Source organism: Nematolebias whitei, chromosome 21 (genome assembly GCF_014905685.2).
Source record: "Nematolebias whitei isolate Nwh7 chromosome 21, NemWhi1, whole genome shotgun sequence".
NCBI lineage: Eukaryota > Metazoa > Chordata > Actinopteri > Cyprinodontiformes > Rivulidae > Nematolebias > Nematolebias whitei.
In genome coordinates this window covers 26,222,688-26,236,325 of record NC_056518.1, presented here as the reverse complement: position 1 = coordinate 26,236,325, position 13,638 = coordinate 26,222,688, and the positions used below count along the sequence as shown (strand labels likewise).

General features: G+C 38.9%; 1 protein-coding gene across 1 annotated transcript; it reads right to left on the bottom strand.

The window, feature by feature from the left end:
* Window positions 1-932: 932 nt before the first annotated feature.
* On the bottom strand, window positions 933-8,940 carry gnmt (glycine N-methyltransferase). The gene is made up of 6 exons (XM_037695577.1): window positions 8,565-8,940; window positions 6,510-6,637; window positions 5,733-5,846; window positions 5,478-5,620; window positions 4,072-4,193; window positions 933-2,055 (listed from the first exon to the last, which is right to left on the bottom strand). The coding sequence occupies exons 1-6, from the start codon at window positions 8,771-8,773 to the stop codon at window positions 1,884-1,886; spliced, it is 888 nt and encodes a 295-aa protein (XP_037551505.1). The 5' UTR covers window positions 8,774-8,940; the 3' UTR covers window positions 933-1,883.
* Between the last annotated feature and the right edge of the window lie 4,698 nt (window positions 8,941-13,638).

Sequence of the window (13,638 nt, the reverse complement as noted above, 5' to 3'; positions counted from 1 at the left end):
TGCAGAGAACTCTGTTCAGGTTCTAGAACAACATATGCTCCCATCTAGACATCGTCTCTTTCAGGGAAGACCCTGCATTTTTCAACACGATAATGCCAGACTACATTCTGCAGCAATCACAACATCATGGCTACGTAGGAGAAGGATCCAGGTACTAAAATGTCCAGATCTTTCACCTATAGAGAACATTTGGCACATCATAAAGAGGAAGGTGTGACAAAGAAGGCCCAAGACGATTGAACAGTTAGAGGCCTGTATTAGACATGAATGGGAGAGCATTCCTATTTCTATTTTTGCCACCTTTTTAACTCATTTGGGATTTGGGGCTGTAGTTGAGATATTTGAGCTTTTGAGATGTTAATCCGCTGCTGCAGGTTGTCAAAATCTACCTTGTTGTCATGATTACAAATCATAACAAATGCCCAAAAGTAACAAGGTTTCAATAAAAATCTTTCCAGCCATGCAGCATCTGATATTAGAGGAAATAATCATCCAAAAAAGCGATTTACATCAAGAAAGAGAGGAATTAAAGTTTTCAAAAGCAATATGTCAGAATTAATGTAACAGAGCTACTCCAACATGCAGCCATCCTTCGGTTTCCTCCCACAGACCAAAAACATGCACGTTAGAGGCTGCTTCAGGCCGAGGCCTCCCTTGCAAGAGATCTGTGATCTCAATGGGATTTAAATAAATGTGTCTGTTTGGTTAGAAGTCTAACAAAACTAATGTTTTTTCACAAGGTCACTTAATGAAAATTGCATACATACAAAAACACAAATACAAATTTAAAGTCCTTTAATACTCATACTGTAATCTCAATCATTAAGGCAATATATTTGTTCTGAAATGTTTTCTACCTAAAACTTTACAGAATGTCAAACACAGTAAGACTTTATTTTAGTCGTACATACAGTCCAGCAACACATTCAACCACAACCTGTAATTATCTGAAATTACACTTTAAGTTTGTTCTGCTTGACCTGAGGAATTAATATCAAAGCAAATCATTTTCTCCATAATATTCAAGTACAAATCGAAGGTAGTACACAGTGTTTTTTGTGCAGCAGAGATGTTTAACATTCCGGTTCTTTTTTTCTGCTTTTCAAATGGATAATCACTAAACTGAGTTTAAATATCTTCCTTTGATTTTAGACAAATGTTGAGTTTGAGTAATTATGTTACAATCTTTGGTCTGTTCAACCCAACTTTTTAATGTTGAATGATGCGGGCTTCAGTTTTTTAAATCTCCTTTACGTTGACAGATGTGACCTGTTGGGCATTATTGGTGAGAATCATAAATTATAAAATCTGTCAGTCTGCTGAGGAAATAAAAGAAAACCAGGCTGAGGCGAAGCAGCAAAGCTTGTTCAACCAAGAAATTCTGTATATTTGGCAGCAGGTTATGCAAAAAGTTGAGGAATGAGAGATGAACAGGCCCCAGTAATTATGAAACGATGGAGGTGATCAAAGTGGGAGTCAGTTTACTTCCACCTAAATACTTCAGTTTTTAAAACCCATGTGGAAACTTAAAAAAATAAAAACACAATTATCTGACATATTTAATTAATTACTGATGGCAAATAGTGCATTATCAATAACTGCACCATGTTCTAAAGTCCGTGGGCCGGAAACATCAGCGCTCAGAAGACAAACGTGATCCAGAACGTTTAAGACAACATCCTGAAAAAATGAACACTTCGTAAATGATTTTCAACTTGTTTAAAGAACGGAGAGAGAAATCTAACTTTAAAGCTGACATTAATGAGTAGCTCAAATCTTTATTCGACCGAGAATATCAAATATCCTGTTTGGTTTTTTTCTAGGTTTTTGTTTCCTGGAGGCCTGTGGAAGCAGCCCGTCTTGTTATTTTACCAGCAGTCCGTTCAGGCTGTTTTCTTACAGATGTGGATGAAGTAGCAAGGAGCCTGAGCCTGACCTGGAGTGTACGTCTTAAAATCACCGTAGACGCTGTGCTGCATTTTGCCGTCGAAGGCCTCCCTCAGCAGACCTGTGAAGCTCTCCAGGCGGTGGGGGTAGTAGGACAGACGAAACTTGCTGCAGAGAACAGAAACATTCAAATGTTTTCAACTGCAGGAATGTCACTAGAAGAAACCTGCAGGGAACTAACAGACCTGAGAAATAAATGTCACTGAAGTCTGACGGGACGTTGATGAATAATAAGTTAGGATCTGATTCGATAAAGTGTGATCCATTTGTGTTTAAACTCTTCCAGCAGCTGTCAGAATCAACCACTGCTTCAACAAAAAAGTTCAGTTTCTACAAACATTACCTCATTTTTGCTCAAAGACGAGAAAAAAGTTTTGAAAGGCACGTTGGTAACTGTGTAGAAATAACATTTTGAATCTTATTTCACACAAAACAAATTCACAAGCCAATCAAATTATGTGTTTAAGGACAGAGTCACTTTAAGATTCAAGTTTTATTATAAAGGAAAACTAAAGTTGGACTTTATCTGACTGCACTGGCATCCTGATCTCTTTAAGATGGTTTCTCACTGAGCTTTACACTAGTTAGTGTAAAGAAAAACCTCCAAACTGAGAAAATACATGAATTTTCAGCGGCACTGAACTCGGTGACCATTAAGCCGTGTGGCTAAATTTTAAACGGCTTGTAAAACTGCATTCTTGGCCACACAAATGATTTAATCTGCTGGACTTAGCATTTGATTTGGACCAGATTTTTTTAATGATCGTCGATGTGGCTTTTAGACCCAGAGACATTTGCTTCGGACGTTTTCTGTCAGAAGAGAAATTTTAAAAATTTAATAAAATTACAGCTCAGGTTCGGGACGCCTTTGTGACAATTGCAAGAGAAAATTTGAATCCTTTGAACGAGTTTATAATTGAAGCGACTCCGTGCCTCACAAGGAAGTTGCAAAACACTGGAGGCCAGTGACAGACCACCTTCATGTTTTTACTAGAGCCTGATCAATATTTCGGTAGGGCCGACATTTTTAGGCTGATAGGCGTTTGGGGACCTGTTGGTGTCGGTGTTAATTGTCCCATTACGCGCCGGTATGAACACTTCTAATTCTCACCGCTAAAATGCTGTGAACTAGCCGTAATTGTACAATGTATCCAGCAGAGGGCGCATGAAGACTACTTTCAAGTCATGGCCTTAAGTTTCACTGTTGACGTTCATCAGAGCTGAAGCAGGGAGCAATACTGTGTAGCGTATTTTCCTGAACAGAGCAAGGTGCGTTTATTTTAACTGATCTATAACATAAAAATATATAAACAACAAGAAATCCTCCAAACCGCACGTCATCAGCTATGCGACTCTCAAGTTAGCAAGCTAACGTTAGTGTTCAGTTGCACCGCCGTCACGACATTAGCTTCACAGTCAGTAGTTACAGCAACAGTCCTGTCGGACTGAGCTTCCAGTTTGTGAGGACATCCAGTATTAGTACCATTATCTTTGTTGTCCTCAGTGAAATACATCGTTTGTCTATCGTTACTTCTCTGCAAAGAAAAATAAATGCTGCTGCAGTCAGTACTAATTAGGCCTTCACATATGTGACTGTTTAGAATAGTGGACGAAAGAAAATGTGAACGCATGTTAGGAAGACGGTTTTTATGACCAGACTTGTAAACGTACTGTGGAACTACGCAGGCTATAGCGTGGGTCTGATTAGCTTAGCTTCATGGTTGCTAACAGTTGTGCTAAATAAACAAGCCCCGTTCCACTCGCTCTTTTCTTAGATTCTTGAGGGTGGACAAAGCTCAGAAATTTCCAGCCATTATATCTCTGTTATCGGTGGTCGCCTCCCCCTCCCATTATCAGTATCGGCAATAGCCAAAATGTCCATATCGGTCGGGCTCTAGTTTTTACTCAGAAGTTTGGATGTTTTACCACAGAATGTTCACCTTGAAACCTGATATCACACACCAACTTTTAAACTGTCTAAACTTTCCAAAAGGTTTAGTAAAAAAACTGTTTTCATATCTAGAAATAAAATGTGTTCAAGTCTCACTTCCTACTCTTCCTGTCCGTCGACCTCTCCTGTTAAAAGTGCCGTCCTCTACTGTTTGATAACTGAACTGGACCCACCTGACTTCAGGAAGTTTCTGCAGCGCAGCCTGTGGTGCCTGGATGGTGTAGTCCAGTGTGATCATGTGAGGCTTACTGTTGACCCACAGCACCGAGGTGGTGATGTCCTGAGTTAAATCGCTCTGCAACACAAACACGCAACTGCTTTTTACTTATTTAATTAAAAATAAAACGCAACATTCAACCTATTGTCCGTTTGTGTTCTTTAAAGCAAGTTGTAGGTGTATAATCGGTTCTGTATGAAGCTGCTTCACCTTCTGCTGAGTTAAATTTAATTATAAAAACAGACTGAATAAAGCAGGAAGTAGCTCTGATGCTGCAGGAAACCACCAGACTCTGGTATTAAAGAGGAATCAGAGGTAGATTTTCCATGACGTGCCAGAGTTTACTTTAAATTTATATTTAGGCTCTCCAGCTGGATGGATCCAACTGGATTAAAGAATATGGAAGTTGTTTTTAAAGTAAACGGTTTAAATCAAAGCTGTTGTGCCTGAGTAGATTTTATATTTCCAATATGTATGAACCCAAATGTATACAAATAAATATCTACACATATTTTTAATCTAATCTACCAAAAACATTTTATCCCATTACTGATATTTTCTGGGTTTTATGTTGTTGTTTTTTTTTTCAAAATAATCTATAATCTCAATTTATTTTGTTGTGATTTTGCAGCATAGCTTTGAGTGAAAATCTCCCAACATCCGGTGAGATTTACGTCTCAAACTCAGCTGCTGCCGGGGATCAAGTGTTCAACGATACTGCCGAATTAAAGAAGGCAGACGGAGCAGAAAGTTTAGATTAAAAACAAAAAACGCCAACAAAAGTTGTTAAACTGTAATAAGTGACACACTTATTAGTGAAAAAACATCAAATATCTGAATTTTTTTTGGGAAATGTAGTAAACTTGTGATATTTACAGACAAAAAATTAGTGGAAGATGGGCGGAAAAGAAGCAGCAAATAAGCTAATTTGTATAAAATCTGTTACGAAAACGTGTAAAATTAGCTAATATGTGTCGAAACCAGTTCATGTAAACAAGGACTGTCTGAACTAACATAACTGTCCCCCTTAAGGTTTACAGAAACAAAAAAAAAAGTTGTTTTATGAGATAAAAGTTTGGAAATGTGATAAATCTACAAATCTAACGAGACATATTTTGGTGCCAGAATGCCTACAAAATCTTGATACGAAAAAGAGAATCTCATCACCTTTAAAGCAATTAAAACAAACAAACACATTAAACAGAAGCTGAATTAACACACAGACAGGGAAGGCCTGGTAAGCTGCAATTTCACTCTGAAGAGGACCACCCGAGCGCAGATCTGTGTAGTTCTAGTTGATTTTTACACAAATCAGCAACACACAAAATTAAAAGCTCTTATGCTCTTTAAAGTCCACGATACCTTGTAGTAAATATTTTTGCCTTGTGGCGCCAGCCCGGTCTCCAGGATGTAGTCGTAGTTGCGGTGGTCGATGATGAGGATCCCACCAGGCCTCACCATGCTGGCGATGTTGTGAAGAGCCAACTTCTGGTCACTCTGGTCGCCTGCGAACCACAGGAGGACGTCAACAGTCAGCAGATCAATCTTCAGTCAATTGGAAAAAAAATAGAAAGGTTTATCCAAGCCTTTTTTTGTTGTTGTCAGTCCTTCACGTACCTTTAAAGTCTGGTAAATGTGCGAACGAATTGCCGAGGCAGATGACGGCATCGAAACCGTCTCCCGGTTTCTGAACATCTTCAGGCAACGTCAGCCAGTTGGCTTCTTCGATCACTGACGAAGAGTCAAAGAGAAAAACGGGAGGACGTTATTCATTTAGGCCAGGGATTCCCAACCCTGGTCCTTGAGGAACACCATCCTGCTCTGACACACATGATTTTAATAAATGGGTGATTTTTCAGGCTTCTGCAGAACATGAAGTCATTAAATCACTGAATCAGGTGAGTTGGAGCAGGGAAACAACTAAAACATGCAGGATGGTGTTCCTCAGGGTTGGGAATCACTTGGGCTCTATGTGTCGAGTTTCAAACAGCCAAATACTAAAAACATTTTTACGTCAATAGTTTTATCCTCCACCTCTGAATGGAGAAGGCAGATGATCATGATTTTACCTGCAACTGTCTGATACTAAAATATCTCTTGGACTACAACTGAATAACTTGAGTCAATAGCCAACACAAAAATGGCTCCAACTCAGTCAGTTTCACAGAAATTGAGCTAAGATTTGGTGTGGTAGTACCTGAGAGTCATTCATAACATAATGAGAGTGTGCGTAATGTTATTTTCAGGGTTTGACCAAAACAGCTACAACTCCGTCAGGTCTCAAGCTAAAATAATCTTAGTTCAAAGCGCTGCCACGAACAATAGCGGGCGATATGCATCCCTCCAAAGAATGTTGACCTATGGTTTGATTTAATCATGTTACATCTTTCTCACCCCACTGATCGAAAGCCGTTTCTTTTCTTCGCTCCCATCGGGCCTTCAGAGCGTATTTGAGCATTTTATCGCTGGCGTCCACACTGACCATATTGAAGCCTTCCTCGACCAACATGATGGAGTCAACTCTGCAGAGACAAACGCACACAGAACCTCTGAATACATGAATAAAGAGTTAGTAACACGGTTTGAATTTAAAAAAAGCTTATTTAAAAGGTAACCTAATCAATTAAATTTGACTGATGCAGATATGACGTCTGATTTGACTGGCACGGTAACTCGAACCTGGACAGCTGAGAACCGTGGTTCTTATTTTAGTAAAGAAAACAAGACGTCTCAGGAAGTCTTTTTTCAAAGATTTTATGATAATTTGATTATTGGAGAGCACAAGTTCTCAACAATCATTAACCCCAGCTGCAGGATAAAAGAAAACTAAAAACAGGCTAATGTGTTTAATCTACCAGCATGGAGGCCGTTATGTTGTCACCTCGAGCTCGGGGAACCAGAAGTCCTCTGAGTCCAGTTTAGGATGGATTTAATGCCTGTTTTAGCTTCAAGCTTTAAATCACAAACTCACTACAGTCACAAACAGCTGGAAAGCTTTAAAGTGATGCACTCGTAACTTTTCTCCACATCGAGTGTTTACGTCGCTCCATTGAGCTGCTGGATAAGAAAACTACTACAGAAGAAGGTCAAAGATACTTACTGCTTAAACTTAGGAGAAAAGCAGATTTATAATGTTTATCTGACACGAGAGCAGTTCTGTAAGTTAATATAAAACAATATAATTGTGAGTTGTTATAAGAAGCACGAGTTCACCAAGCGGGACAGTCTGTCTGGTTTTCAGCTTGTGGCCTTGGTGTTGTTCCGCAGCTCTGATAAACTATCAGAAAAGATAAACAAGCAGCAGGAAACCAGTTCAAGCTCCCAGCAACTACCCAACACCTGCTCATCAACTCCACAGAACTCACAGGACCTGGTCCGGTTCATCCGAACAGGACTGAAACAAAATAAGTCTAACCCAGGACTATTCAACAAAACTGCTCAGGGGCCGGACATCCATCAAATAGTCATTATGTAAATTAACAGAGTTTTACAATGATCAGTTTCCTTTTAAACTTGTTTGTATTATTGCTTTGAATCATAAATGCAATAAACAGAACACAAACCCAGACCCCCCCCCCCAAAAACAAACAAACAAAAAAAATATTTATTTCATGAACTCATTGGTGGAAAGTCACCCGCGGGCTGGAATTGGCCCATGGGGCACCAGTTGAATAGCCCTGGTCTAACCTGTAACATGACATCATGATGACGGGTTCAGTTTCAGACCTGAGCAGGGTTCAGGTTTTTCATACTCGAGTTGGGTTTAGGTCTGAGCTAGGTTCAGGTCTTGCAGCCTCAGACCTGAACCGGCATCAGGTCTTGCAGCCTCAGACCCGAGATCATGGGTTCAGGTCTCGCAGCCTCAGACCTGAACCGGGATCAGGTCTTGCAGCCTCAGACCTGAACCAGCATCAGGTCAGGTCTTGCAGCCTCAGACCTGAATTGGGTTCTGGTTTTTCAGGCCCGAGCTGCGTTCAGGGTCCCTCTCTGCCAGCTCTACACTTTTATTCTTCGTCCTAATCCAGATTTTGTTCTAGTTTAAAAGCTCAGCAATTTAAGGTTCACTAAAAAACAAACAATAAGCATTAAAAAAGCTTTAGCAACATTAAATTGTCTGTAAATGACTTAATATAAACATTACAGCAGATGTGCTTGTTTGCCTTCAGAAAAACAATTCAATCACAACAGGTCATCTCAGGGCACTGAATACAAACATTCACTTACATTATAAATGACAATTACTAAAGTTATCTACAGGTATAAGAAAGGTATAAAAACAGATTGTGCTGAGTCTTTAAAACTTTTATTAAAGAGCAGATTCTGCCTGAACCTGAATGTCACACCCAACCTGTAGGATTAAATTCACAGGTTTTACGCATGAACCAGGGAGGAGACAACATTTAAATGCTACCTAAAATTCAACCATTCTTTCGTGCCGGACATTCTTACCCGGTTCCGCAGGCTACATCCAGAACCTTCTGGATCCCGTGTTGTCTCAGCAGAGCCACCAGCCAGCTTTTGTACTCCTGGGTCCGGCTCTGGGTGTCTCCGATGTACAGCTCCCACACTTTGGCCGCTTTCCCGTCGGCGTACTGGTCCGGAAGCCCCACCGCTGCTACGCCGAGAGACCGGGTTCGGAACACGCTGTCCACCGACATGCTGCCGCCGCTGGTACCGGGTCAAAGGGACTCCTGTTAGCTTACACAGTGAAAGAAAAAGGCGCTCGGCCAAAACGCTGCTTTACTCGTGTGTGAAAAGACGGATTTGTTCCCGTGCAAGCACTGCCTCCACATGCTAACTTGGTTTCGGTTGTTGTTATTAATACAAACACGGCAGTCACAAACTTTTAGCCAATCACGTCCCGCTGCGGAATACCGCCTACTCTCTGATTGGCTGAAACTAATATACTCCGCCCATTTTGGTGTTACATCAGCGTTGCATTTTAGTAATTTGTACCCGTAGCGTAGACTTACAGAATCACAAAGTTGCAGTTAGCGCCAATCCGAAATTGTATTAATTGGATACTTAAGCTAATTTTTGTTTCATTATGTAGTAGTCTGAGATAAATAAGACGCCGCTATACAGGAATATTATATATAAATCTTAAAACTTTGATACCTGTCAGTCTATACTCAGGGCTTCGTTAACCATGTAAAAGTTATTTCCTAAACTTCAACATGCTGTTTAATAAATCACATAAACATGCCACAACGATAACATGTATTATTCATTACGAAATCCCTACAGTTTGATTTATTTTGTAATCTACCGCATGAGAGCTTTTGCTGCAGTAAAAGGTGCACAAATGGAAGGTTTCTGCTCCTGTTTACCTAACAGTGAACTCCTCCAGCTGGGATTGGCTCACAGAGGTTGTGTCAGACTCAGACAGTGTTTTTCAGGTCAGGTTTGTCCCATGAGGACTAAAAACACTGCTTCACTGCATGCTTCCTTTAGTTACACAGGTTGAATATTTTTAAAGCACATAACAAAAGGTCAGACATTAATCTGCAACTCCTAGTATGTCAGAAATGAAGTCATAAAAAAAAAAATCTATAAAACAAAGAGAGGGTTTAAACAATAAATCCAGTTTATTTACCAAATATCAGAATAATCCAACATAATGTCAAAATAATTTAAAGCTTTAATTTTTTTTAAGCTTTAAAGCTTTAAAAGCGTTAACTCTGACAGATATTAATTAGGAATCCAGAGAATTATTAATCTGTTTACAGTCTTAAGTATAATAAAATAATGAAATCACTTTTTATTTTTTTGCTTAATATTTAGTTTTGTTTATTTGACACATCCTCGTTGTAACAAATGATGGCAATAAAAAATTTGTAGTACAAAAAGTAAATAATAAAAAAAAAACCAGTCATGCGGTGGAGGGGTTTTCCATCGTAAAATATGAAAATATTCTAACATTTTTAGACACAAGAGTTGACCACAGTAGAAACTAAACACAAACATCTATAAAATCACGTCTGCATAAGCAGAATACACAAGATTGGCTCTTTGTAATTGTTTTATTTTTCCCCCACACAAAACTGTAAAAACTGTGCAATCAAGCAAAAAATAAAAAAAACATAAAAGTACAAAAATAATTAATGCAGTTTTGTGTTCAATCAAAACAAAGTGCAAAAATAAACATATCTGTTTTATTTGAAATTATATCAAATATATTACTAATTTTTATCTATGGCCACCATTAAAGGTAGACAGTTATGCGACTGCCTTTGCCTGTTAGGAAAATATCTCATGACCTATTGGACAGATTTAAATAAAATCTTTAGGAAATAATATATATCATCAACAAATGATGAACATTTTGAGTCAATCCAATTCAAAATGGACGCCACAGCTAACTGATCTTTGGAAACTCAACATTACAATTCAGTTAATTTTAGAGATATTGATCTAAAATTGGGTGTGGTAGTAGCAGAGTCATTCACAACACATATGCCAAGTGCTCCTGATTGCACAAGATCGTTTGTTGCAACTTTAGCATTATTTATAAAACCAACTCTTTTTGTTAGCAAAGTATTTCATGAAAGGCTTAGATGAAAAGTAATCAATGCATGTACGAATACACCTGATTAACTTTTGGAGTCAAACTGTGTCAAGATGGCCACTGCAGCCAGTCGACCTTAGAAAACATCAAATTGTCCTAAACTTGGTTGGTTTTACAGACACTGAGCTGAAATCTGTTGTGGTAGTGGCTGAGAGTCCTCCACAACACTAACAGATTTTTATTAAAGATTAAAATGCTTTTTTAAAACTCTGGTGTGATAGGCAACAGGTGAGATGAAGCCCTTTAACAAAAATAACTTTTTAATTTTTATGTTATTGAGCTTAAAGTTTCAAATTATTTTAAGAATTCAGTATTTTTAAATGAACTTTAAAAAACTTTCAGTTTATGGATCGTGTTGCGTTCACTGACTCGTTCAGCTTTTTAAGAATATTTTTACTTCTCTTCATTTTCTATTTAATACAGCTCGACTCGAGCACAGATGATTTCATCTCTAATCATTTCATGAAATATTAAGAATTTTTACGTTATTTATTTACTTATTAGGAAATCAGGTTGTTTGGAGTTTATTTATTTTATATTATTTTATTTTTTGTGTGTGAAATTTTCTAGTTTTCTGCAGAAAAGGTTGAAATCTGACACTTGAGGGCGCTCTTTCTATATTCAGCTCCTATCCAAAAAAGTACCTTATCCTTGTTAATGTTTGGATTATTTATTTATTTTTTATTTTTTTGTTTTTTTCCTCTTTTAAATGTTTTAATTGTGCAGGTCAGATAAAAAAATAAAAGAAAACATTAAATCTAAACAAACAACGTTAAAATTTATCGTTCCAGAGCTCAGAGGCCATCAAACCATGTAGATCCCATACATTTTGTTTCAGCTAAAACTCGGCGTTACCTACAGGAGCAGCGGATTGTTGCATTTGCTCTCTGCGTTTCTGACGTTTAACAACCTGAAACCGGATCAGAAACACAGAGAGAACCAGAGCCATCGCGAGCAGGACCCAGACCCAGAGAAAAACCACGGCAGGAGATGTTGAGCTCCTCTGGGACTTGTTTTTAGTGGCTGGTTTGACGAACTCAGCTGCAGGAGTCGTGACGATAAAACCTTCAGCCGCTGCAGCTGGGACGCAGTTTGTTTGATCGCTGAGGATGAACCCTTCACCACAGAAACACGTAAAACTCCCAAAACTGTTCAAACAGCCGTCCTCACACTGACCCATCTCACACTCGTCTATGTCAACGCAAGTTTGTCCACTGAGGATGAATCCGTCTGGACAGGAGCACTGATCTGGTCCCTCACAAACTGCGGGACATGTCTCCTGTCCACAGAACAATCTGCACGTCCTCGGGTCCTTTCGGTCAGGTTTGTATCCTGTGAAACAGGAGCATTTATATCCTTCCTTTACACTGGAGCACACATGCTCACAGGGGCCACTTTTACAGCCTGTAGAGCTTTTAAATGTCCACTCTTCTTCCTGGCATGCATGTTGTTGTTTGGTTCTGCACAGGAACCCATCAGCTCTGTCTGAACATGGACTCTCTGTCCATTCTTGATGGTCTGAAAGTGAAACGCAGCGTGGAGAGCAGAGTTTAAGGTTGTCTGTCCAGTTGATGGGTGATGGAGCAGAAGTCTCATTTCCAGAAGTCCACTCGTAGCCTCTGAGCGGAGCTGAGAGGTCGCTGCAGGTCCCAACTGGTAAACGGAGTCCGATCCAGTAGCTTCCTGTCAGCTTTTTGCTCAAAACAGCAAATATTTGCTGATGAGTCTTGGACTGAAGTGTCAGAAGTTCCCCGTTCTTGTCGCGACACGCTTTCTCTGCCGACTGAAAATCCACCCTGTCCCAGTTCACCGTGATGCAGTCTTCTCCAGAACACACAGGTAAACAAGAGCCAGTTCGTTTCAGACTGAGCCCAGGTCCAGTGAACAGTAAAACCAGCAGCAGCAGCAGAACGTGCATATTCATTTTCCCAACAGGCTGACAAACAGTCTGCTGCAGTCTGACAGACACTTCAGGATCTGTGGTATGTAGCTCCGGAAAGTGGTTCCCTCATGGGTCCCACAGAACCAGGAAGGAAACCAGATGAAGGCTGCTGCTTTTTTTCTAAGCAGGGCCCAAGAAAGATATGAAACATAAACATCTGGAATATGAAACATGCACACAGATATCTTTATTGTGTCACAAAAAAGTGGATTTATACCGACGCTGTACCCTTTCATAAAAAAATAAAAAAAATTAATAAAGGTTATTGTTACTTTGAAACTGACAAGTTTTAATTAAAAAAAAAAAAAAAAAAAAATCAGCTCATGAAAATTAGTCATCACTTTTGAATTTCAGGAAAACAGAATTATTAAAAAATAAATAACCTAAGGAAACTGCTTTTAACAAAAAGGATGGCACACCTACAAAATATAAATAAAATAAAATAAAATAAAGCGTGTCTTGTAATTAGAATCATAGGCAATCATTTAAATTTAAAGGGTGAAAAGTAGTCACAGTGCTGTTTGGTATCATGGTGTGTAACACACCGAACATGAACAGCTATGACGAGAGTTATCTCAGGAGCTTTCAAAAAGCGTTCAATACAAAAACAACTGGACTTTGTATTGAACGCTTTTTGAATTCATCATGTCCTGGATGACTGAGAATCTTCACCAGCATCTCAGGAGCTTATAGAGAAAATGATGGACATAATGTTGACGGTAAAGGCTTTAAGACCATCTCCAAGCAGCTTGATGTTCCCATGACTACAGCTGCACAGATTAGTCAGAAGTTTAAGGTCCAGGTCTGGAGACAACCTTCCTGGACATGTCCACAAGAGGACAATTAACAACAAATTGAAGAGACTGATAATATGCATGGTAACTAATGGGTCCAGAATGACTTTCAAAAAGATTAGAGGAGAATTTCAAGGTCAAGATTCATCATTGTCAGATCATATCATCCATATTATATATATATATATATATATATATATATATATATATATATATATA

What these genes read in the sequence shown, in the direction of transcription:
- gnmt (XM_037695577.1), bottom strand. Translation starts at nt 8,773, where the DNA reads ATGTCGGTGGACAGCGTGTTCCGAACCCGGTCTCTCGGCGTAGCAGCG. An exon ending in ACATTTACCAGACTTTAAAG is followed by an intron (nt 5,621 to 5,732) that starts GTACGTGAAGGA and finishes TGTGGTTCGCAG; the next exon opens with GCGACCAGAGTGACCAGAAG. An exon ending in CAGAAACTTCCTGAAGTCAG is followed by an intron (nt 2,056 to 4,071) that starts GTGGGTCCAGTT and finishes TGTTCTCTGCAG; the next exon opens with CAAGTTTCGTCTGTCCTACT.